General features: G+C 45.3%; 1 protein-coding gene and 1 long non-coding RNA gene across 2 annotated transcripts; both read left to right on the top strand.

Moving 5' to 3' along the window:
* The first annotated feature begins 3,217 nt into the window (after positions 1–3,217).
* LOC123162682 (putative disease resistance protein RGA3) lies at positions 3,218–7,261 on the top strand. Its single transcript, XM_044580460.1, has 2 exons — positions 3,218–3,536; positions 3,956–7,261. Exon 2 carries the CDS (start codon positions 3,983–3,985, stop codon positions 7,175–7,177), a length of 3,195 nt encoding a protein of 1,064 aa, XP_044436395.1. The 5' UTR covers positions 3,218–3,536; positions 3,956–3,982; the 3' UTR covers positions 7,178–7,261.
* A 95-nt stretch (positions 7,262–7,356) lies between these two features.
* LOC123162683 (uncharacterized) lies at positions 7,357–8,966 on the top strand. The gene is made up of 5 exons (XR_006481415.1): positions 7,357–7,636; positions 7,721–7,817; positions 7,909–8,042; positions 8,117–8,207; positions 8,411–8,966. It is a non-coding gene; the product is annotated as an uncharacterized lncRNA (long non-coding RNA).
* The last annotated feature ends 14,957 nt before the right edge of the window (positions 8,967–23,923 follow it).

Genomic DNA, 23,923 nt, shown 5'->3' with positions numbered 1-23,923 from the left:
GATGATTGAGAATGGATTCAAAGTGCCACCATGTTTAGAAGATGTAACTAATGCTTTTGGTTTTGAGATGATCCATGACCCTTTTTCGACAAAGGATGCATTTTACTGACTCAAAATGAAGCATCGGGTGGAAACAAATATAATGAGTACACACCTGGGCTCTGCATAGCTAGAATGCAAATGCACACAGTTAACACCAACACACACACACACACACACACACACACACACACACACACACACACACTAGCAAATAGCAAAGTTGAGACTAAAGCTATGCCTATGCAAGGAAAAAGAAAAAGAACCACCTTTTGAATTAATAGTCCCTTTTTTAGTGCCCTCAATTGGGTCCTTTATCGTCAGTGATTACTTTAACTAGTTTGGTTTGCCGACTTGCATCTTTTAAATTGGCAATTGGCTGCTTGCCTGACTCGGGGACATCCACCTCTCAACTGCCATTTGGGGCCACGAGCTACTGCACTCATTGTGCTTTAAACTATAATCAACCTATGGTCTGCAAATACAAACATATCGCTGCACCAGATATTCTAAACACTCTATAAGCAATCTATGGTGGACAAATGCAAACATGTCTAGCTGCTCCAGAATATTCCCAAAATAGGCTTTGCTCTGCTTTATAGATATAAAGTGTAAACCCGAGTCTAAACAACAAGTTATCCAAATACCCTTGGGCACCACTACGAAAATGCCTAGCGGTGTTATTGTCCATGGATACCTCACCATGTCGGCCGCGAGCCTCGTGGGCCGGCCCAAGGACCCCTAGGTTGGTTCCGTCATGGGCATTTTTGGCGGCCCATGAAGCCTTATACGGAATTCTCCTGAAGACTTGTTGTACAAGACGAGGTTATCGGAGCCAAGGAGGACTCTATCTCCACCGGTGTAGCCGCTAGAATCTGTAACCCTAGTTCCCTCGGTATGTTGTACAAGCCGATGTCTGCGTTGTTCGTTTCATGCTATTTTTGTACACCCCAATCATAATATACACGACCAGGAATTGGGTATAACCTCGATCGTGAGGGCCGAAACCTAGGTAAACCCTGCTTGTTTCCTCTCCATCCTGATCACTATATTGGTATACGCTACCGTGGGATTTGCTAGATTTAGCTCCCATAGTGGTGGTCCATACATGTCCTGCACAACGACCACAGATGTTCGGTGGGATCTCGATCTGACACCGGTGCAACCTTCGTGTTGGCTCAACTCTTCATGTTCATCACTGACTTACCGACAACCTTGACCAGATCGAGATTTGCTCCAAATTGAATCGTCATATTCGTCAACCTAGAGTACGTCGCGGATTCCCTCGGCGATCTAGTTCTCCAGGGTTTAATTTGATGTCAGTCCAGTCACTAGACACGGGAACCGAGGACAAGGCATGACGTCACCAATAGAGCTGAAGCTCACCGAAGTGCAGCCAGCCTAAAGGGACTACCAGGAATCGACCGGTGACCTTATCCATTCCCAAAGCATGACCGAGGAGGCAGTCAGGAGATGTTGCCCAAGCGTCGCTGTCCTTGGTAGTCGCGAGGGCTTCACCGATGGCGTCCTTGGGAGACGAGTGGGTGTGTGATGGTGGTGGGGGAGGCCGGCTGGCCAGGAATAGTAGGTGGCAGTGCTAGGGTTCGGGGTATGATGTGGAGCGAACCTCGAGACGAGGGTCGGTCCGTTGTTGGCCCGATCTTTCACGGCACAAAACTCCATCACAGCAAGTAATCGTAGCAGGTTTACGAATACGTTCGCAAATCCCACCGAAACAACCCGTCAACCCCTCGATGTGAAGGAATAATGCGGATTAACCGTATAGGCTCAGCTTGTAACCTCCTATTAGTCGCGTCGCAGGAACTCACACGCCAGTAGAACAAGATTTCTTTAAACTCGATAATGGCCGACAGCCAAAAACACAGACGTGTCTATTTCATCATAACTAAACCTCCCCTATTACATGGCCGCACCATGCCTTTAAATAAGATGTCTGACCTGGCCTAAGGCCCCTCACGCACGCACACAACCATACTAAGGAAAAAGAAACATAAAATAATAGAGTCCAATCCTTTCAGGTCTCGGCTTGGATTTTCTAGCTAATTTTGCCTAATTAACCTTCAAACTACGGTGCGTCGTCTATCTTTGATTTGTTCTGGTGGACCCCATTGTACTTCCTGCGAGGAAAAAAAAACTCCGCGTTGAGTCTTCTACTCGTATACGGCTTGTACTTTTGCTTGCATGGTAGGAATAAAAACAACATACGTAGCCTTGTAGAGCACCTGTAATTACCAAGCACGCGTGATCTCCTTGTTTTGCAACTCCAGGAAAGCATCTTCCATGCACGCGTGATCTATATTTGGTACAGTAAAATAAGATTCAGCTCCCCCATGTACGCAAGCATCAGCTTGCTTCATACTAGTACATCCTGTGACCTCCATGCTCGCTTCCCTAGTCAGCTCAAGTTTGATTTTCTTATCAACAGATATAATGGTGCCCTTTAACTGATTCGGATCATTGCCAACTACTCCCTCCGTCGCATAATGTAAGACGTTTTTTGACTCTAGTGTAGTCAAAAAACGTCTTACATTATGGGACGGAGGGAGTAATTCTTTAACTTCCTCTTCATAATTCTTATCAAAACATACATATTTTGGCACGTGTGGTCATCTCCAATTTTCAACCTTGGTGAAGCTAATAAATTGACACGAATAATACTAATACTGGAGGTAGCGACGGCCATATCAGGGTAGTGTAACTATTCTTCATGTAGAACTTCGTCTTTAAGGTAAGTATAAGTTAGAGCATCTTCAACTAGACCCCATTTTCCCTATAAACGTTTGGGCGGACAACCCGAACACCCCTCGGATGAAAACAAATGGCATCGAACTGGAACCCCCAAACCCAGCTCAAATGTCTGGGTTATCATGCACCTCTCAAACCGAGCCCATATGTGGGGTGGATTTTGGGTCCCCAGGACATGCGTGAACGAGGCCGCCACGTCGACCGAAGGGTGCATCCTTACTTACCTCCACCCGCTAATGTATTAGCTCTCTAGTTTGTTCACCAGATTTGTGCATCCGCTAATGTATTTTCCCAAGAATTGCAGCCATGTCAATAGGCAAGAAAAATGATAATCCAATAAATACCGTTGCAAAACTGGTGAAAGGAAGGAATGAAGAGATATCTATGCCGCCCACCTCTCCTCCTTCCACTCGCCAGAGTCAACAGCTAATCCTGTCTTCTTCCTCCCTTCCGACCTATATTAGAGGCAGCTGATTCCACCTCGCTCGCCACAGCCAGCCGCCGTCTCCCCTTCCACACCGCACACCTACCCTTCATCTCTCTCCCCGCACCACTGCAGGAGCAGATCCGGGACAGCGAGGGCCGCACCCGGCACGCGCGCGATGGGGTGCTCGCCGGAGCGAAGGGGGGACGGATGATTTGCTTGCCGCCTATCTCGCTCACCGGCCCGCCTCAGATCCCTCTCTGCCTGCTCCTCACCTCTGTCTCCCAGCAATCAACGACTTGTAGAGGTATAAATCTGATTTCTTTTCGGCCTAATTAGTACTACTGCTATTTCCCGTGCTGATTGCCCACACACCAAGTTTGGCTCCCGGTCATTGAGTTGGATTTCTACAAGCAGATTCGAAATTCGTATTTCTGCAGGAATTTCAGTTTTACTGAATCCAGCCACAAATCCAGTTGGGTGTACCTAATTTACTGTTCGATCATTAGACGCTTCAGTGTAAATACTGTTCGATCATTTAGAAATCCAGCCACAATCATTAGAACTTTTCCCCTGTTCGATCATTTAGCATCAACACATACTCCTAGAGCACAAATCCTAAGCTCGTCATATGTAGCCAATCAACAACTTAAGCAAAGTAATTACTTTACTGGCGAGTGGTGATGACAACTGCACTTATACATGACCTCATTTTGATTCTTGAAGGAGGAGGAGGAGGAGGAGGAGGAGAGGATGAACGCGCTCGTCAGCGCGGCGCTATGGGTGGTCGGCAAGGCATTGGCCCCAGTAACTGATGGCCTGCTGGAGGCTTGGGATGCCACCAAGAAGCTAGGTCTCAACATTGAGTCCCTCAAGATGGAGCTGTTGCTCCTGAAGGCCACACTTGAACTCGCTGGCAGCAAGCAGATCCATGGCCAGGCCATTGAGGACCTGCTAGTGATGTTACGAGACTCGGCCCACCGTGCCGAGGACTTGTTGGACGAGCTGGACTACTTCCGCATCCAGGATGAGCTCCACGGCACTTGCGATGCCGCTGACCAACATGGCAAGGGTGGAGTCCACGATCTTGCCTTCCATGGTCGTCATGCTGCCACAGCTGTTGGCAAACGGGTTAGCTGTTGCGCTTGGCCACGTGCTTGGCAGAGGTCAGTCAGCAATTCCTCCTCAGTACCGAACACCAATCAGGAGGTCAGTGGATGCATACCCAAGCTCGGCAAACTCCTCCCTTGCTCATCTTCCCCACATGTTCCTAATGATCATTCTGGCCAGTTAACACTTCTTGGTGGTGCACCACAAACAGAAACACCAATCCTAGTGTTTGATAGGGTCGATGCCTCTATAAGAATGAAACACATTGTAGAGCAATTGAAGCATGTGCGTACAGAGGTTACCAAGATTTTGCAGAGTTGTGACCGTATGGCTGCCCCAGATATTTCCCAGAGTCGTCCCATCACCACCGGTCAAAGTATAGAACCAAAATTGTACGGGAGGGACCATATTATGAAAACCATCATACGTGATATGACCAAGGGTAAATATTGCAACAATGATCTTACTGTGCTTCCGATTGTTGGTCCTGGGGGAATAGGGAAGACAACTCTGGTACAAAATATATATAGAAACCAACAAGTCCAAAATCATTTTCAAGTCCTTATTTGGGTATGTGTGTCTCTCAGTTTCAATTTGAATAAGTTGCTAGAAGAGATTAAAACATATACCCCTCGGGTTGAAGGGGAAAGTTTTGGTAGAGCCGAAGAGGTGATTGAACAGAGGTTAAAATCTAAAAGGTTTTTGATTGTACTAGATGATATATGGAAGATCAGTAATGAGGATGACTGGAAAAGGTTACTGTTGCCACTCAAAACATCACAAGAAAAAGGTAGTGTGATTCTGCTCACATCCCGGTTTCCAGCAACAGCAAAGATGGCTCAAACAACTGATTATATTCAATTGGAAGGACTAGAATTTAAAGAATTTAGGAAGTTATTTCATTCATTTGTCTTTGGTGAAGAGCCTTTAAAAAGTGATCACAATTTTTTGCTCGAGACCGGAGATAAGATAATGGAAAAATTGAAGGGCTCCCCTCTTGCTGCAAAAACTGTTGGTACATTATTGAGAAAAAGCCTTAATTTGCGTCATTGGAGAAGGGTCTTAGACAGTAGAGAATGGGAGAGGCAGGATGATCCCAATGACATTATGCCTGCCTTGAAGCTTAGCTATGACTATCTTCCTTCCCATCAGCAACGATTGTTCTACTATTCTGCACTGTTTCCTGAAGATCACCAGTATAGTTTCACGGAGCTAATCGACTTTTGGATAGGACTAGATATCTTAGAACCTGGTGTTCAAAACCAAACATTGAAAGATATAGGTTTGAGTAATTTAAATGATTTGGTCACACATGGATTTTTCAAAGAAGAGAAAATGTATGGTCGTTTGAGGTATGTAATGCATGACCTGCTTCATGAGTTAGCATTGCGAGTTGCATCTCATGAATGTCTTACTGTACATAATTCTAATGTGACATCAGTAAAGATTGAGCCATCCATCCGTCACTTGTCTATAATCATAGAGGATAGTGATGTAGTGTCTCGTGAAAACTTTAGGACTGAATTGGGAAAACTGAAGACAAGATTGGAGGCTAAACAATTGCATACATTGATGTTATTTGGACAAATGAATGAAAGGTTTGTTAGCACATTCAGTGATTTGTTTAAGGAAGCAAGCGCTCTTTGCATTCTCCGTTTGCTTGGCAGACCTTGTTCTGTGTTGTTGACATTACGTAACTTTCCAGCACTTGTCCACCTACGGTACCTTCGTCTGGGGTCCGAAACATTTTGGCCTGGTGAGAGGGAGATGCCTTTACCAATGACCATTTGTAGATTTTATCATTTAAGGATTCTGCATCTAGGAACATTGCAAGTCTGTGATGATTTGCCAAAAGAGTTGTGCAATCTTGCAAAATTGCGTCATTTTTATACCGACAGAGATGAGCTTCATTCTCATATTTTTAATGTGGAGAAACTCAAACTTTTGGAAGAGTTGAAGGTATTTAGAGTCAAAAATGAAAGTGAAGGATTTGAAATAAAGCAACTAGAGCATTTAACTGAATTAAAGGAGCTTGGCATCTATAACCTTGAGAATATACGCACAAAAGAAGAAGCAAGCAAAGCAAAACTGATGGAGAAAAACTATTTGGAGAAGTTAACATTAGATTGGGATAGTGAGCGGTCCAATGCCAAGCCTGATGTGGAAGCGATGGTTATGGAGAGCCTTCAACCACAGAGATATCTTAAAGAGTTGTGCATAAGAGGGCACGGAGGTCCTTCTTATCCAACATGGCTGGGTGATAAGCTTGTTGTTGAAGCTCTTGAGTGTCTTCATCTCTCTCGTGTTTCTTGGGAAAATCTCCCTCCTTTAGGGAAGATGTGGGATCTTAGCAGAGTAATATTGGAGCATATTGCCGTAATGGAGGAGTTTGTTGTGGAGCAAAGCTTTTGTAAGCTAATATGTCTTGAGCTTGTTGGCTTAGAAAATTTTGAAAAATGGGTACCATCACATGATGCTCACCATATGTTTCCTCTTTTGGAAGTACTGATTATAAGAGACTGCCCTAAACTGTTGGAGTTGCCATTTTCAAGCCACTTTGTTGACTCATCAGAGCAAGACTGGAACACTGATTGGTTTCCCAAACTGCAAAAGCTTAAGATATTGAAGTGTCCAGAACTCTTGTTAGTGGCTCATATCCCTTGGACTGAAACTCTGCAGAGTGTCGAGATAAGAGATGTAAGGCTAGTAGAGGAGTTTGAGTACTATGGAGTAGAGTTGAAAATTGCCGGGAAGCACGATTTGAAGAACTTAAATTGCCGGGAAGCACGATTTGAAGAAGCTGACATGTTTCTCTTGTACATTCTTCTAGCCTTGTAGAGCTCACCTCCCATGCACACTCGCTACATGCATGACATGGGGGTCTTGTGTCCGCCTTCTTCCTTCCTTCCTGTAGATATATCTGGTAGGTGTATCTCACTTGGAACTTTGCTCCGGTTGTACCATATCTGTTATTTAAGATGTGTTCCCCACTCCATTTTTCTCACTTTAATGTTGAGAAAGCCTTTGTGATTACCAGTTAATGCCTTTTGAAAGTTTATTTGATTTCTTACCTGGACGAAATGATGTGTGTATTCACTATCTGTTTTGGTTTTCTGTCTAGGTGTTCTTATGGATGTTCTTGTAGCCTTGTACATTCTTTGCATTAAAATTTCATTAGTCATCCTCGCCGAGCCTTGGTGGTATACATGACTAATTAGAGTGTCAAGATCAAAATATCACCACGGAATGATTGTGCAATAAATCAGTCTTCAGGGTTCTGCTACTGGATATTTTAAGGTTTGCCATTTTCTCACCCATTGCTACTTTCCCATCGATACAAGGTCTTCTCCCATTCACCAAATCTCTTGGCTCGTTGTACAGGTGTTCTTCGTGTTTGTTCTGCTAAGGTTTTAGATACTCCGTGATTATATTTGGTAGCCACGCAGGAGACTTGGTGGCGTACCTGTGAATACTGCCTGTACGTGCTGCTAGTGAAATACTCTTGTTCTTTTCCCTGTTTCCGTTATATGTAGTACTGTTATTAGAGCTGATGCCAATTGTGTACTTAGTTTTGTAGATCAACCTCTTTCGAAGCAAAAGAAATGTTTGACTCAGGCTTCCCTTTGTAAACACATCAGCCATGCACAAATGGTTCTGCCCAGTGGATGCAACTTCAACTGTTCTAAGTGCATGGTGCTCTCTGGTGAGTATATATGATGTTCCAAGCCTGTGATATCCTTATAATAGACTTATGCCTCATTCTATTCTTGGCTGCAGGGAACCAAGCGCATCTTCATTCTTCAGTCAGTCCTTGATCTAGAATTGTGGCGAGGAGGACTCCAACCAGGCCAATCCTTTTATATATATGGTGAGTGTGCAACGCTCTGATACACTCCCTCTGATCCATCGTTAGTGTCTCAGTTTTGAACTAAGGTTGAAAACTAACCTTGGTTTAAAACTGTGACACTTATTATGGGTCGGAGTGAGTGGTGTTTTGTGCATTTTATATCATCACATGGTAGAACAGTGACGAGTGTTGAACTAGGATTTATTTATTTGTCTCTTTGCCAGCATATGCATGTAATGTCGATGGTAGTGGCGAAACATTCCGCATCTGAATTCTTCACAACAATAGGATGTTGCTCATCCGTCTTGGTTGAACTCTTGCCGCTTGCTACTGGAGACGGGCATTGAAGAAACAGGGTGGGACCAAGAGGGGCCATTCACTGTACTTTGGCATGTTTTTTTTCAAGGGGTAAACAAACATCAGTGGGGAATTTGTATTTCTCTCTCGTATTCCTCTGTTTCTTCCAAAACAGAGCAAGAGAAAATGGGTCTGATCCAAAACAGAGCCTCAGGACTTGTACATTCAACAACGGTGGGATCTGTTAGTAGTTAACCGCCAGCGCAGAATCAGTTGTAGTGGTAGAATAAACTAGCAAGTAGTGCGCGGCGGCACGCCGCGCCACATGGATTGATAAGCTCTTTGCTATTTCTGCAATTTCTGGTAAGTTCTCGCAAGACTCTGATTTAGTGTAAAGTAGTTCATACAAGGAAAGGTTAGGCGGCATGCCGTGCCTCACCTGTCCCTCAAGAAAAATGGCCCTATTGAATGGCAAGTATTCTACATCGCCTGCTCGGTGGAATATTTTTGGTGCTTTTCATGTTAACACTGATCCGCAATACTACATAGATGAATAGTCAATTAGCCTAGTAGTCCAAAGGTAGTGAAAAAAACTATATGGTTGGCTCTAGTGCCGTAGAGTAAACACTGACCACTTACTTGGTATAAATAGTTAGAATATCAACCTATAATCATGTTTCATTAATTTGTACACTTCCAAAAATTTTGCACTGAAGTACACACAACACTATTTTACAACTCCATTTATTTTCTATATTCAAAAAGGCACACCTATGTGAATCTGAAAAACAAACTGGGTATTGTTTACCTTGTCATTGGCATTGCTATTGTCTTGTGGTACACAGCAAAAAAGTAGCCTCGTGCACTTTCAATTTTGGGTATCGATGTCCAGCAGATTTTGTTATCTCTCACCAATCCACCAATGGTCACACAAATCCACTACTGCCCATACCTATTGGGAAAACCAAGCCTGAGAAATGTAATTTCCCGATGAAGAGACCAGAGTCAACAGCATAACCAGTATTCACAAGTCCAATTTTGAATCACTTCATACAGGCAGAAGTAGAACTTTTAACAAAACGTCTGTTTCAAAAGCTGATCCGTACTACTAACACACACTATACAGAAAGTTCTACCCTATTAGATAAGCTCTACCATCTTAGAGCAGCATATGTTGATTATCTGACCCCACCCCCCACCCCCCCTTGTTCACTCAATAGTTTTAGCAAGCTCCAATATTCAAATGGAAGAGTTTTTCGGTTGGGGTGTTACCCCTATCAGTGTACTTTATGAAGTAGATTCAATTTTATGAGAGGTTCCTCAGAAAATACAGTTGTATTGCTGAACTCTGCCTTCCCATTGTCCTCTAGGAAATTCCATCTTTCTAGCATACATTCAACAAATAAGAAGGATATAATCAGATCTTCTAAAAGGCAATTGCAACATTAATCATAAATTGGGAGCTTCCTAACATAGGTAGTATGATTACATGACCAAACTGAGATGAATACAGAAGTTCACATGTCCAAGAGATTGCAAGTATTACTACACAAAAGTAAGTATCATTCCAATATCTAGCATAGCAGCAAATCTGTTGATCAAATACAGAGGTGATTGTGCAGATCTGCAAGCTTATGGAAACAATCGTGAGCAACACTACAAGAAATTTGCAGTTTATACTAACATATAAATAACCTACCGGTACGTATTCCACTTCCCAGTTTGCAACTTCCCAAGAAGAACAAAGCTGTCATCCTGCACTGAAGAAGCTATGTAAATGGAATTAACAATAACAGTTTATTCCTAATAAGCGATTTCACAAAATACAAATTATGTGCTACGGTCCAAGGAAAATGCTAGCTAGAATCATAACATGTGCAGTTGAAACTGAGAAATGATAAGTTGTGTTCCGATGTACTCATCGAATCATCACTGATAGTTTGTTTCAAAATAAGACACCTCCCAAACAAAGAAAAAAAACACATGCACTGTTGTCCTCGGGTACCTGCCATTTAAAGTTAAGCATGTAAAGCTCCACATGAGCCAAAGTGAGTAGGTGAATATAATTCATTCTACTCCAATCATGTGATTATGAACATAACAAAGCCATATTAGTTGAAATGGCAGATGAAGCACTCGACCCAGGCTTTGGACCAAGGCCAAACACTTGAACCACAAATGCACCAGTACCACCAACATGTCCTTGTACTTTATCAGAAACTTCATGGCAACAAAAAGCAAGGGAAGAAGAAAAGTAGTTTACCAAAGGGAGTGCGCAGTGGAGCTCCGGATGTTTCAAGGCTCACTGACGTTCATAGCAATATGGCACAATAACAGGCTCAAATGGTGAATTATTCAGAGTAGCATGAGTGTACACCCATTTGCCCGTCTATGGAAAATCGCTGTCGTTCTGCGCTGGCGAAACCACCGGACTCCCTCCCCATGCTGCGCTGGGCGGCGAAGTTCTCCACTGCCGCTCTAGATGGCTCGCAGGAATGGCACGATGGATCGTTGTTCCTAGATCGGCCTGGTCTTTGTTTCCTTCGGAATGGCGACGGTAAGATCGTGGAGGGGCGTCATCTACGCTCGGGCGAGAAGATCGAGAAGGGGAAGGAGATGGTGCTTCTTGAATGCGTTGTGCGCATCGGCGCTCGCGTCTTCACGGATCGGCGACGGCTGACGCTAGCCCCTGGGGTCCTATCGCCGGCGTCACGATCAACTTCGCCGGCATCCTCGTCGCACTCGGGGTCGAGGTTTGAGGCCTTGGCCGAGAGCGGAGAGGAGACGGTTGAGGTCTCGGAGGCGGGACGTGTGGCGAATGAGGTGGTGAACGCTGTCCTTGCCGGTGATGAAGATCCTGGAAGCGTTGACACCTCGGATGGATCCTGGTCGGTCGTACGGCATCGGAGGAAGAAGACGGACGCCGAGCTCCTTCAGGAGTTCTGGAACGACGTCGGGTACCCTACGCCGGCATCCAGAGTTTGGGAGAAGGGATCCACCTCAGGCAGCAAGGTAAACGCCGATTCTGCTCACGATCCGCCGTTTTCGTGCAGGGAGGAGATGCATGCTGAGTGTGACAAATCGCCGGCCGTGTCGAGGCCGTCGCCGGCGCCAGCGCGGCAGAGACGCGGGTTCTGCATCGGGCCGTGGAGGGGGCCGCTTCCACGCCCCAGGATCACGCCGCCGGTGGCGCTGGCCGCGTTCCTGCCGGCTTCACTTGCGGGTGCGCCATCTTCGGCGTCTCTGAATCAGCAGGAAGAAACGGCAGCGCCTTCTACGGCAGGCGACGATCCCGCGTTTCAAACATGCTCGTGGGCTCGTTGCACCATGGTTTCACATCTGCTCGGATCGACTTCACGTGTTCCGCCGCCGCCATCGTACGCCGACGTTCTGCGCCAGGCTTCTACGCCGCCGATGACCGGCCGGGGCGGCAACCCGTCCAAGGGGGCTCCACCCGTGGGACAAACAGGTCCAGCTTTTGCATCAAACCCTGGACTCTCGGCCGGCTTTGCTGTGGCTGCTGGACCTATTAGCTTCGGAGCATTGCTGGCATCGACCTCCACCGCTGCCCCGTCCGTCCAGCGGGCCTCGGCTCCGGCACCGGTCATCTTTGGTGTTAACAACCAGCAAGCGCCGGATGCACCTCCCGCCCGGCGTCCCAAGAGCAAGCGCAAGGGGGGACGTCGTGATGCTACTGCCGGCGCTGCCCCCGCGGCTGCGCGTTCTACGCCGGCGTTCCCGCCGGCGTCAGTGTCGGCGGCCCCCAATGCTCAAACTCAATCAGCCATACACGCTAATGCGGCGATGCCAACCACTATTGACACTACTGGACATCTACCGAAGGGTAAAAAGACTGGTTTTTGGTGTTTTAAATGCAGGTCAGATGATCATATGTCTAAGGATTGCACGGTGGTTCATTACTGTCACATTTGTAACAACTACAAGCATCCTCTGCACCGCTGCCCGGTTCTCAAGCAACCAAGGCCAACCGCCTCCCTCGGTGGTTGTGGTTTAGTTAATGCAATGTTTGTACAGCTTCCGGACTCACTCTTTAAGGAGAATCTTGCCCCACCTACTTTGCCGACTGCTTTGGTTACGATTTCGGGTGGTTCCTTGTCTTCTTCTGTGGTGGAGGCTGAGGTTGCAAAGATCGCTGCGGTCCAAACTTCATGGAAGTGGGAAGCCATGCCTCATGGAGCAAATGCTTTCTTGGTTTCTTTCCCTTCAGTGGAAATTTTGCAGTGTGTGGCAGCGTTTGAGTATAATGTTAAATCACATGACGTGAAGATCACTTTTAGTGAATGGAAAATCGAGGAGGTTCCGTCGCTACTTCCCTTGCAGCCTGTTTGGGTGCACGTCACCGGAGTACCGCCAGCTCTTCGCCATTTCCTTGGTCTGTGGGCGGTGGGATCAGTTATTGGCGCCACTCAGGATGTTGACTTGGTTTGCTTGCGCCGTCACGGTATTGTGCGGATCCAGGTGGCTGTTCATAACATGGATATTTTCGTCAAACATGATGGGTCTGATGAAAGCTCGGTCTCCTCTGATGTTTATGTCAAGCTTAATGGATATGCCTTTCGGTTTGTGCTGGAGGAGGGTGATTTTGTTCCGGATGATGACTTTATTCCTCGGATTTGGGAAAACCATGATGATGGGCATGATGATGGTGCTAACCGGGATGAGGATATGCCAGATAGGGATGCTAGCAAGCGAGCAAAAAAGGTCCAAATGAATGGTGGAAATACGACGTGTGGAGCTCAATCTGTCTCCACTGTTGTTCCCATGCAGACTACTTATTTGGGCTTTGAACATGCTACAGTGCCACCACAAGTCAATGTTCTGCATAATCCTATGCAAGACGTTGCAGCTACAGTTGATGTTTCGGCTACATTTCTTGTGCCAACCGCGTCTGCTCAAGCATTGGCAACATCCAACGTTCCTACAGCCCAGGGAGCTACACACATGCATGTGCAGGTAGAGACCATGCAGCCACAAGACGTGCATGATGTGGCCGCTCGTATGCAGCCAGCCGTGGCCGCTGCTACAGGGCGGTCAGCGGGTGCATGCACACCCATAAACCCACAAGCGGTTGTCCCGTCTTAGGTGCATCAGCTGGCAGACCTTGAGCAGGCGACCCTCGGGCAGTCAGCCATGGACGCGGGCGCAACACATGTTTTGCATGCTCCCGCTTCTGCTCCAGTACAAGTGCAAGGCATGGTGACGGGGTCCGCGACACCTTCCTCAGTTCGCGCTCCGGTCGCTATAGTTCCTCTCAGTCCACCGGCGGCTCGTTCGGGTCCTTCTGCCACGACACCCATTGCGACTGATTTGGTGGGACCGGCAGCACGTTCTTCTTCACCGACCTCTGGGACAAGGGTGATTCCGCATCCTTCACCGATGGCCCACTCGGCAACACCGGAGGGTACTATGTCTGGAGGATTGGCTTCGCCCTTTCGACGTAGTAATCGCCACCCAGTCTCGGCGGATGGTTCTTCTCCGACAGATGAGCATGCACTAGCGAAGGCAATGCGCCGCCAGGCCTCGAGGAATTTGGACTCCACGCCAGGTACCTCTTCCGTTAAATCATTTCTTTCTTTTTCGAATACTCGCATTAATAACAGCTTATATAACGTGGGGGTCTCTATGGGAAAGAATGATAATGATATTAATCTGTCGGTTGGGGTACTTAAACATATGGAGATCGACCGTTTAAAGGTTTCTCCGAAGTGTAATACCACCATTCCTGACCCAGAAACCGAGGACGATGATGAAGCGGATGCCAAATATGATGGTCCGCTAATCTCCCACTTGGTTGGTGAGGTTACCGAGGTTGTATTGGATGACGCAAGACCTGGATCAATGTTATGTGACTTCACAGCGTCTTCGCAGAAATCTAAATCACATGCCTCTAAAAAGAAACATAAGCAGCCCAAGAAGGCGAAGAGTTCCACACCAATCCGAGTTTCCACATGAGAGGCATGTTTTGGAATAGCAGAGGTCTCTCGGACTTGGCTAAACATAAACACATAGGTGATTGTGTACGGGAGCATGGTTTGGATTTTGTGGCAATTTCCGAGGCTGGTAAGTGTGACTTTCGCCCGCATGTCCTCGATCACCTATCAGGTGGTTTCGACTACACATGGCATAGTCTACCAGCTCGTGGAAGGTCTGGAGGAATCCTTCTTGGGATACTGACAACAGTCATGGACTTGTTAGCCTTTTCGATCGGTGAATTTCATATAAAATTTCACCTAAGAAATAGAGCTGATAATTTTACATGGACTCTTGTCGCGGTCTATGGGGCTGCCCAAGATGAGCATAAGTCCGCTTTCCTTCAGGAATTGGTAAATCTGGCTAAGGATAACCCGCATCCAATGCTTATTGGAGGGGACTTTAATATCTTTAGGTATCAGGAGGAGAAAAATAATGACCGTTTTGACACTCATTGGCCTTTTCTATTCAATGCTGTCATAGACAGTTTGGATCTTCGGGAGGCTAGTATGTCAGGACGGCAGTTCACTTGGGCTAATAACCGACATGTGCCGACATATGAGAAACTTGATAGGGTACTCATGGATACCGAATGGGAATTAAAATTTCCTCTGGTAACCGTGCGAGCCCTAGAGCGTATTGAGGCTTTATCGGATCATGCACCCATCATTCTGGATTCTAATTCTACGAACCCAGCTACCCGACGCCCTTTCAAATTTGAATTGGGATGGATGCATAGGGATGGATTTGTAGACATGATCAAGAATATTTGGGAGAGGCCCGCTGTTGGTCGTACACATATTCAGAGATGGAACTTTAAAATAAGGGCCATGAGGCAACACCTCTCTGGATGGGCAAAACATACCAACGGGATTTATAAAAAAGATAAACAACGGCTCTCTACCATTATTGATGACCTCGACAAAATTGCAGAGACGCGCATCTTATCTCAACAAGAGATTGAATTAAAAAATCATTCTAATGAGAAGATTGCCCGTCTTCTGCGAGAAGAGGAGATCAAATACTACCAGAGATCCAAAGCCGATTTCATTTTGATGGGTGATAGTAATACAAGATACTTCCAATTGGTCGCTAATGGGCGGCATAGGAAGAAATGTATTTATAGTCTCCAACAAGATGAGGGGCGGATCGAAGGTCAAGAGGAGCTCAAAAATTATATCACCAAATACTACAAATCTCTGTTCGGAGCGCCGGCTGAAGGGAATTTCACCCTCGACGAGACCCGAACAGATGACATTCCACAAGTCACGGCAGAAGAAAACGATATTCTGACGGCACCATTCTCGGAAGAGGAGGTGAAAGCTGCGGTGTTCCAAATGGAACATAACAAAGCTCCAGGCCCAGATGGTTTCCCCGCAGAATTCTATCAGAATTTCTGGGATATCATCAAGGATGACCTTATGGAGTTGTTCAATTGTCTTCATGCCGACCGACTTGAGCTATTTAGGCTTAATTTTGGTGAGATTGTCTTGTTGCCAAAGATTAAGGAGGCTGAACGGATCCAGCAGTTTAGACCCATATGCCTCCTTAATGTCAGCTTCAAGATTTTCACCAAAGTGGCTACGAATCGGCTTAACTCGGTAGCTAACAATGTTGTCCGACCATCTCAAACGGCTTTCATGCAAGGAAGGAATATACTTGATGGCGTAGTAATCCTGCATGAAACCGTCCACGAGATGCATCGGAAAAACCTAAGTGGAGTAGTATTCAAAATTGACTTTGAAAAAGCATATGACAAGGTCAAATGGTCTTTTCTCCAACAGGCCCTAAGGATGAAAGTTTTCTCTGAAAAATGGTGCAAGTGGATCCAAAATTTTGTAACTGGAGGTAGTGTGGCCATCAAAGTCAATGATGATGTAGGTCATTACTTCCAGACAAAAAAAGGACTACGGCAGGGTGACCCCATGTCCCCAATGTTATTTAACATTGTGGCTGACATGTTGGCTATTCTGATTGAGCGCGCCAAGCAGGACGGGCAAATTGCTGGGGTAGTGCCACACCTTGTGGATGGTGGCCTCTCTATTCTGCAATATGCTGATGACACAATACTTTTTATGGAACATGACCTGGACAAGGCTCGAAACATGAAACTCCTGTTGTCAGCGTTTGAGCAAATGTCAGGTCTTAAAATTAACTTCCATAAAAGCGAAGTGTTCTGCTTTGGAGAAGCCGTGGAGGCAGCGGCCGATTACGCGGACCTGTTTGGTTGCGCACTTGGCCAATTCCCGATCAAATATCTGGGAATACCTAGTCATTATCGACGTCTCACCATTGCGGAGTGGAAGCATGTAGAGGAGCGGCTAGAGAAACGGTTGAGCAGTTGGAAAGGCAAGTTGCTCTCAGTTGGAGGACGACTGGTTTTGATAAACTCTGTCCTCACAAATATGGTTCTCTATATGCTTTCTTTCTTCCAACTCCCAAAAGGGGTCTTGCAAAGATTGGACTATTTTAGGTCTAGATTCTTTTGGCAAGGAGATGGTGAAAAGAAAAAATACCGGCTGACCAAATGGAGCGTGGTTTGTAGGCCGAAAGACCAAGGTGGCCTTGGAATTCATGACTGGCAGGTCAAGAATGAGGCCCTACTTAGTAAATGGTTGTTCAAACTTCTTACTGAGGATGGTGTTTGGCAAACCATGCTGCGCAACAAGTATCTAGGCCAAAAGGCGGTGTCTCAGGCATATTGGAAACCTGGCGACTCACACTTTTGGGCTGGCCTAATGGCAGCAAAGAAACAACTCTTTCGCTTTGGGTCTTTCGCGATAAAGGACGGGTCAGAGATTCGTTTCTGGGAAGACATCTGGCTAGGCAATGCCAGTCTCCAAGAACAATATCCAGCCTTGTACAACATTGCTCGCGATAAGAACAATACTATTGCGCAGGTGCTCAGCTCATCCCCGCCGAATATTTCATTCAGGCGGGATTTGGTTGGCGCCCGACTTATGTCATGGCATAATCTGTTATCCCGTCTGGATCTGATTAACCTGACGCAAGGGCGTGATGTGTTTCGCTGGAACCTTACTACATCAGGGTCTTTCACGGTAGACTCTATGTATCGTGCGCTCACGCATTCTGAGGTACCGGAGAGCAATAACAAGAAAATCTGGAAGGCAAAGATTCCACTAAAAGTTAAAATATTCATGTGGTATCTTCATAGAGGTGTTGTGCTAACCAAAGACAACCTTGCACGACGCAACTGGCCAGGAAGTAAGAAGTGTTGTTTTTGTACTCTTGACGAGACAATCAAACACCTTTTTTTTCAATGCAAGTTTGCGCGTTCTACGTGGTCATTCATCCAAATAGCGTCAAATTTGTATCCGCCCACAAGTGTTGCCAATATTTTTGGTCATTGGTTGGATGGTATTTCAAATAGATTCAAAACGCTAATAAGGGTGGGAGCGTACGCCTTACTATGGTCGCTTTGGCTATGTAGAAACGATTTGGTTTTTAATGACAAAAATGCTTCTCCTCTGCAGGTTATTTTCCGTTGTACGCACTCGCTTCGTATGTGGTCTATGCTACAACGTGCGGAGTACCTACCGCTATTCAAGGCGGTGTGTACGCGATTGGAGCAGGTGGCTATGGAGGTTTTTACCCAACATGGGTGGCAGCATAATCTCCGAATCGGTCCACCAACCGTTTCGACATAGGCATAGTGTCGGTCTATAGGACTCTACTGTTGCCGAATTGTCGGGTTTTTTTTCTTGTCAGGTTTTTTTTGTTGTTTGGCTGTGTGCATCCTAGTTATGCAGAGGCCGGGTGGTACTCTAAGTGCTTTGTATCGCTTGATGCTACATTTTGAGATAATAAAAACGCCCTTTATCGAAAAAAACAGGCTCAAATGGAAAATCGTTAGGAAATTTTTAGAGTTCCAAGATAAATATTGAGTGTGCATTGATAACTGATATACAATGGCCTAATATAGAACTGAACAAAATCTACTGCTCGGAAATTTGTCTAATTGAAAGTGTATTTTCCTCACTCCAAGGTAAAAATATAACTGTCCAGAACAGTGGCCTGATAAGCATTGGGGAAAATTTTACGCTTCAGGCAAGACCATGTATGGATAACTCAAGGTCATCCAGTAGTCTAGAACAATGGCCTAATGCCCTAATCTTTATGCATTAGGTGCACGAGTGTCAAGAGTGCGGGGATAACCGATTGCTCCTAAACGGCATCTGTACCACGGTGCGAGACATATCCAGATTTTCAAACCTCTAACGCGTGACAAATACATAACAAAATAAGACACTTTCTTCTCATGGGTTGGCTCCGTGGGTTCACCATCACAATACGCTTTCTTCTCATGTCATAATACGCTTTTACGATTTGTATAGACAAAATCATAATATAAACGACGTGGTACTAATTTGGGGTCCGCACGTCCTTGTGGAAGTCCTCCCCCGTTCTGGTTTTCTTAGTTGGTTTCCAACTTTTTTTCACGTGTAGGTCATGTGTATAAGCTACGGAATCCTGAATTAGCCACGATGACTTACAACTCTCGCTAAGAAAATAGAGCCAACCATGGCGACTCAATCCGTCTCCAGGTTTGATGCAAGAAACCCTAAACCTAGCGACATTGTTGCCAAAGATGGGAGCAACATCCATGCCGTCTGTCATGCTTATCGAAGTTGAAGCAACGGCGACAACGAGAACAAGCTGTACAGCTACGGTGGCAGCGGCAACATCAGCGACAGGAACAATCTCACGGGAATAGGGCTACCTCCACGTAGGGCGCGGTCCCACGTCACTAACCGTGATGGGCGCCGGCATCATTGTTCTCGCCATGTCGTTGTTGGGGCTGCTCTAACCGTGGTGGGCACCTCCGTGCTGGCATCATTCTTCTTGCCACCATTGTTGCGACCAGTGTCGTCGGTGCATGTGTTGCAGCCTTGCAGGCCGCTGTCGTGGACGGTTGGTTGCTGGAGGTCGTACGTGTTCGGAGGAGAGAACGAGCAGAAGGAGATTGGGAAAGAGAGAGCAGAGGGGAAGACAATGAGACCATGATCGATCGCAGAGATTGTGCCGGTGTGGCGCGAGCCCGCGTCTACCCGTCGTCAAGTGCGTACTTGAGGAATACAGAGAGGGAAGGCAATCAGCTAACATGGTGCCGGAGTACCTCCAAGATTTCGTTTTGCACACCTAGGACGGCCATAGCACTAGGCAGATGCGGCACCAAATCATAGTCCTAGACTCCTAATGCACCCTGTAGCACATGCAGGACCAAATCATAGTCCTAGACTCCTAATGCACCTTCTAGCACATGCAGGCGTTGCTTCTTAAGTACTCCCTCCATTTCAAAATAGATGACCCAACTTTATACTAATGTTAGTATAAAGTTGGTCATCTATTTTGGAACGGAGGGAGTACGTACTAATTCTGATTTATATGGATGGCCTACTCCTACACACAACTAGAGAACTCATAGGTTATTTCCTTTCCTAGCATGGCCTGTGTTGATACCAAATTTTGGCACGGTCAAGAACTTATTTAAAATGGCTTCAGATGGACAGGTGTTCTACATGAAAGAGTTATGTATTGTTGATATGAACATCTTTGAAGTTTGGACCGTCGCCGTCCGGTTTCATCTCGAAGGCCGAAACTATGCTCAAATTACTATGATCTTATATTCAGAGTACAGTTTGGCCGATTAGGCCCCCAAGAAGACATCAAATAAAAACATTATCTACACGGATTGTCTTTGTCTCGTCGAAACGGTCGATTTTGATATACAAATCGTCCAAATTCGAGTTCGTATGCAAAAATTAGAGCCAAAAATGCGCGGCTGCATCAAGATGGCCACACACTCCGGGAATGATCATCCGGGTTTTGGGTTTGTCCGAGGACGGCCGGACACTCCGGGGTTGTTTGTCTGGGTTTTGGATTTTTCTGCCGCAGACTTCGGAAAACAGCCTAAAACCCCCTCAATATGGCCTCTGATAAAAATACGTTCAACATGAAAGTTGTTCGTCTCGTCGAAACGGTTAAGATTGCTTTTGGGCTCATTTTCATCTAAGGTCGTTTACCACGAGAAAAAAGACCCGCAAGGTGCAGCCAGTTTAAACCGAACAGTTTTGGAAAGTTCAGACAAAACCAATCCGAATTTGACTAGGGTTTTGGACGTGAATCCAAGCCTTTTCCTTGCACGGGAAGTCCAGCCGCCTCTTATATATCTAAGGGGTGACGGCCGATTAAACAACACACAATCGATCAATTCGTCTACCACTTTTTATCTTTTATCTTTTCTCCTTAACCCTAGTTCTTCTTCTTCCTCGTTCTTCATCTGTTCTTCTTGTTGCAGGGCGGCGAACCTCGAGGCCGTAAGGACGATCAGGTCGACCTAGGGCAGCCCATAGCTGCCGCGCGTCCTAACGGGGTCCCTCCCGGGTGTGTGGGGTTTCGGGTCCTCAAAAGCACCCGCCGGATTGCTTGCGTACCGCGCTTCCGGACGGGTCTCCTTCGACGTGAGCTGTGGTGCATCATCCCCGGCGTCGAGGGTACATGGTGACGTGTTCGTGTGCGAACACACTTTTTGACGACTCCGCTGGGGACGAAGCTTTGAACGGTCTCCGGCCCGTTCTTGCTACGAAGAGATCGTCATCTAGGGTTTGCAATCTACAAAGGTAATATGAATACCCAATTCACATATGTAGATGCAAATAATGCATATGTTGTTGCTAGATCATCTAATGAGCATAATGTATCGGCTAGCCCTAGCTTTATCAATCATGTATCTAATTATGTGCAAGGGCCGATGCAACAAAATATCCATGATTCTACTTCATATAATTTTAGCAACATGCAACATATGTATCCCAACTCCCATGCATCAGCAACCCCACAAATTTATATGCTGATGAATAACATGATGAGTTCGGTTAATCAAGTTGAGACACCCTATGTAGAAACTTTCAATGGTATGCAACAAAGTGTTTCAAGTTCTTATTCATCGGCAAATAACTTGCAGTATGTTAATCCAAACGTGCCGGTGGATAGGGAAATTGGCCATGTTACTACTAGTTATTTGGCCAATTACCATCAAACATCATATGCTACACCTAATGCTACTAATGTTTTGGCACCATATGCTACTGTTGATGTCCATAATTCGGCTCCGCACCTTCATGGTCATGGCCGAATAAGTGAAACTTCTACAGGAGCACAAATGCCTTCACCTACTACCGTGGCATATCATGTACCCCCTACACAATTACAGAATTTCGGCAACATCTCATTGCCGAAAGAGTTTAAAAGCATTGGGGGGCAACCATATCCAGACTGGGTAATTAAGAACAAGCTTACATTCTCTTGGGATTTGTGCAACTCTATTCGCAAGGAACTAATAGAAGGCGGGAAGCCTCATGATTTTGCTGCTGTAAAAGCTAGAGTGTGCAAATGATGCAGTCCCCAGTGCTGTACCATCCAGTGTACCACCTAAACAATCGCAAAGTTTCGGCACCTCATTGCCGAAAGAGTCTCAAAGTATTGGGGGGCAATCTCATGACGAGTGGATGGAAATTGAGATGAAAAAGTTTAAAGCTCGCCAAGCTGAGATGTGGGCTAAAATTAGACGAAAGCGAGAAGCCTCGCAAATTCAAAAAGATAAAGTTGTTGATTCAGGTAACAAAGAAAATTCGATTATTAGAAAAGCCGAATCAAGTAGTATATATTCTGAGTTCATCAAATCCAAAGAGGCAAGCATTATTGAGAAAGGGCATGGAAAGCATAGCAAAACAGCCATACTTGATTTTTCCGAAGTCAATGGAATCTACTTCCTGCCCTATGAGTTCCGTGTCATAGAAATTGACAAGCCTCAAAGACAAGAACAAGTAGCCGAACAAAGTTCGGCTGACATGGATCTTCAAAGCAATGATGCACGCAATCAAGAAAAAGGTGATGAAAAGGTGTTGGGAAGCCATCCAAAGATGGAGCAAGATGTTCTTCAAGTGGCACCACCATCATATTCTCCCAACATATTTGAAGAGGTATGCATAGAGAGTAATTTACCTATTTTCAGATTTGGTCGCGACTTCATTATTGATGCATCTATAAGAAATATCATCATAAGTAATTTTGAAAGACCAATGAAGAAGGGTAATTTACTTGTTAGCAATAAACTTGTTATGAAGCATATCGGTCAACACATTGCACCATTCAGAAAGACCGATAGCGAAAAATTATTGCAGCCAAGGCTTTCCCCATTGCTTTGTCTAAAATTCATATCTAATTGGGTAGCTTTGCTTATTTCTTACTTGGCTTACACTTGGTCTCAATTGAGACATGTATGTTCTAAATATTTTTGTTTCAGAAATTTAAAGCCAAGGTTAAAATCTTCTGAGCAAACCGATGCAAGTATAGTTTCTTATCCAATGACATCGGTAAGAGATTACAAAATAAAATTCATAGCCAAATGGGGAGATACAAAATCTGAATCATTCATTTGCTTAACTCCAAAGCCGTTCTCACAGCAAGATCGGCTAGAAAATAAAAGGTCTGCCTTCAATTCAAGCATGTGTGATCAAATATTTGATTTGTTGCTGAAAAATAATTACATAAGAATTTTCTATCACCATGTCAAGCCATCAATTCAAGGACGAATGTATTGTAGGTTGCATCATTCCTTCAAACATAATTTTGGGGATTGCAATATGTTTCGTGAAATAGTTAAATCCGCCATTGATAAACGACGATTGAAATTTGTTGAGACACCAAGAAATGACCAGTCTATTCCGATTGGTCCCGATGGCAGAAAGTTTTTGGATCGACTGCTTCAAGCCGACCCATTTAAAGAAAAGTTAAAAACTGCAGGTGATGGGATCAAGCTTTCAAGTAAAGAAGTTGTTGAAGAGCATAATGAACATAATCTTGAGGGCGAAAATTCCATCAAAGCTACAATGAAGACACCAAGGACTGGGGGGCAGCAAGCAAATCCAATGATCGATGAAAGCAAACCAAAACAAAACAAAGGCCGAAGTAAGCGCAAGTGTAAGAGATCAAAAATCACCTTCGCTGAACTATTGGAGAAATATCAAAAGAAGAGTGAAGAGTAGAATGCTTATCGGCCAAATCATGCAAAGAAACCAAGATCACCCCCAAGGCGCGAATATGAGGATCGGTATTGACAAAGTGATAATTTTAATGCAAGATATTCATATCCTTATTTTGGACCGCCAATGCCAATGCCGTGGATGCCTCTCTATGCTCATGTTGATTCATATCCATCATGGGACAGGTATGATACAAGGGCACATTCTCCATCTTATTTTAGACCATCTCACCAATATTATGCAGCTCCAAGAAGATCAACATTTGAACAATCACATATTAAAGACCGTTTCAATCATAAGGAATCGGTCCAGAGCTCAAGGAAGAAGAAAGAGGTGGTAAAGCAAGTTTACCACGTGAAAAGAGAAGGTCGTAAGTGTGCTACT

The sequence above is a fragment of the Triticum aestivum genome, chromosome 7B (assembly GCF_018294505.1).
Source record: "Triticum aestivum cultivar Chinese Spring chromosome 7B, IWGSC CS RefSeq v2.1, whole genome shotgun sequence".
Classification (NCBI taxonomy): Eukaryota; Viridiplantae; Streptophyta; class Magnoliopsida; order Poales; family Poaceae; genus Triticum; species Triticum aestivum.
This window is presented reverse-complemented; position numbering and strand designations above follow the sequence as displayed.

What these genes read in the sequence shown, in the direction of transcription:
- LOC123162682 (XM_044580460.1), top strand. Translation starts at nt 3,983, where the DNA reads ATGAACGCGCTCGTCAGCGCGGCGCTATGGGTGGTCGGCAAGGCATTG.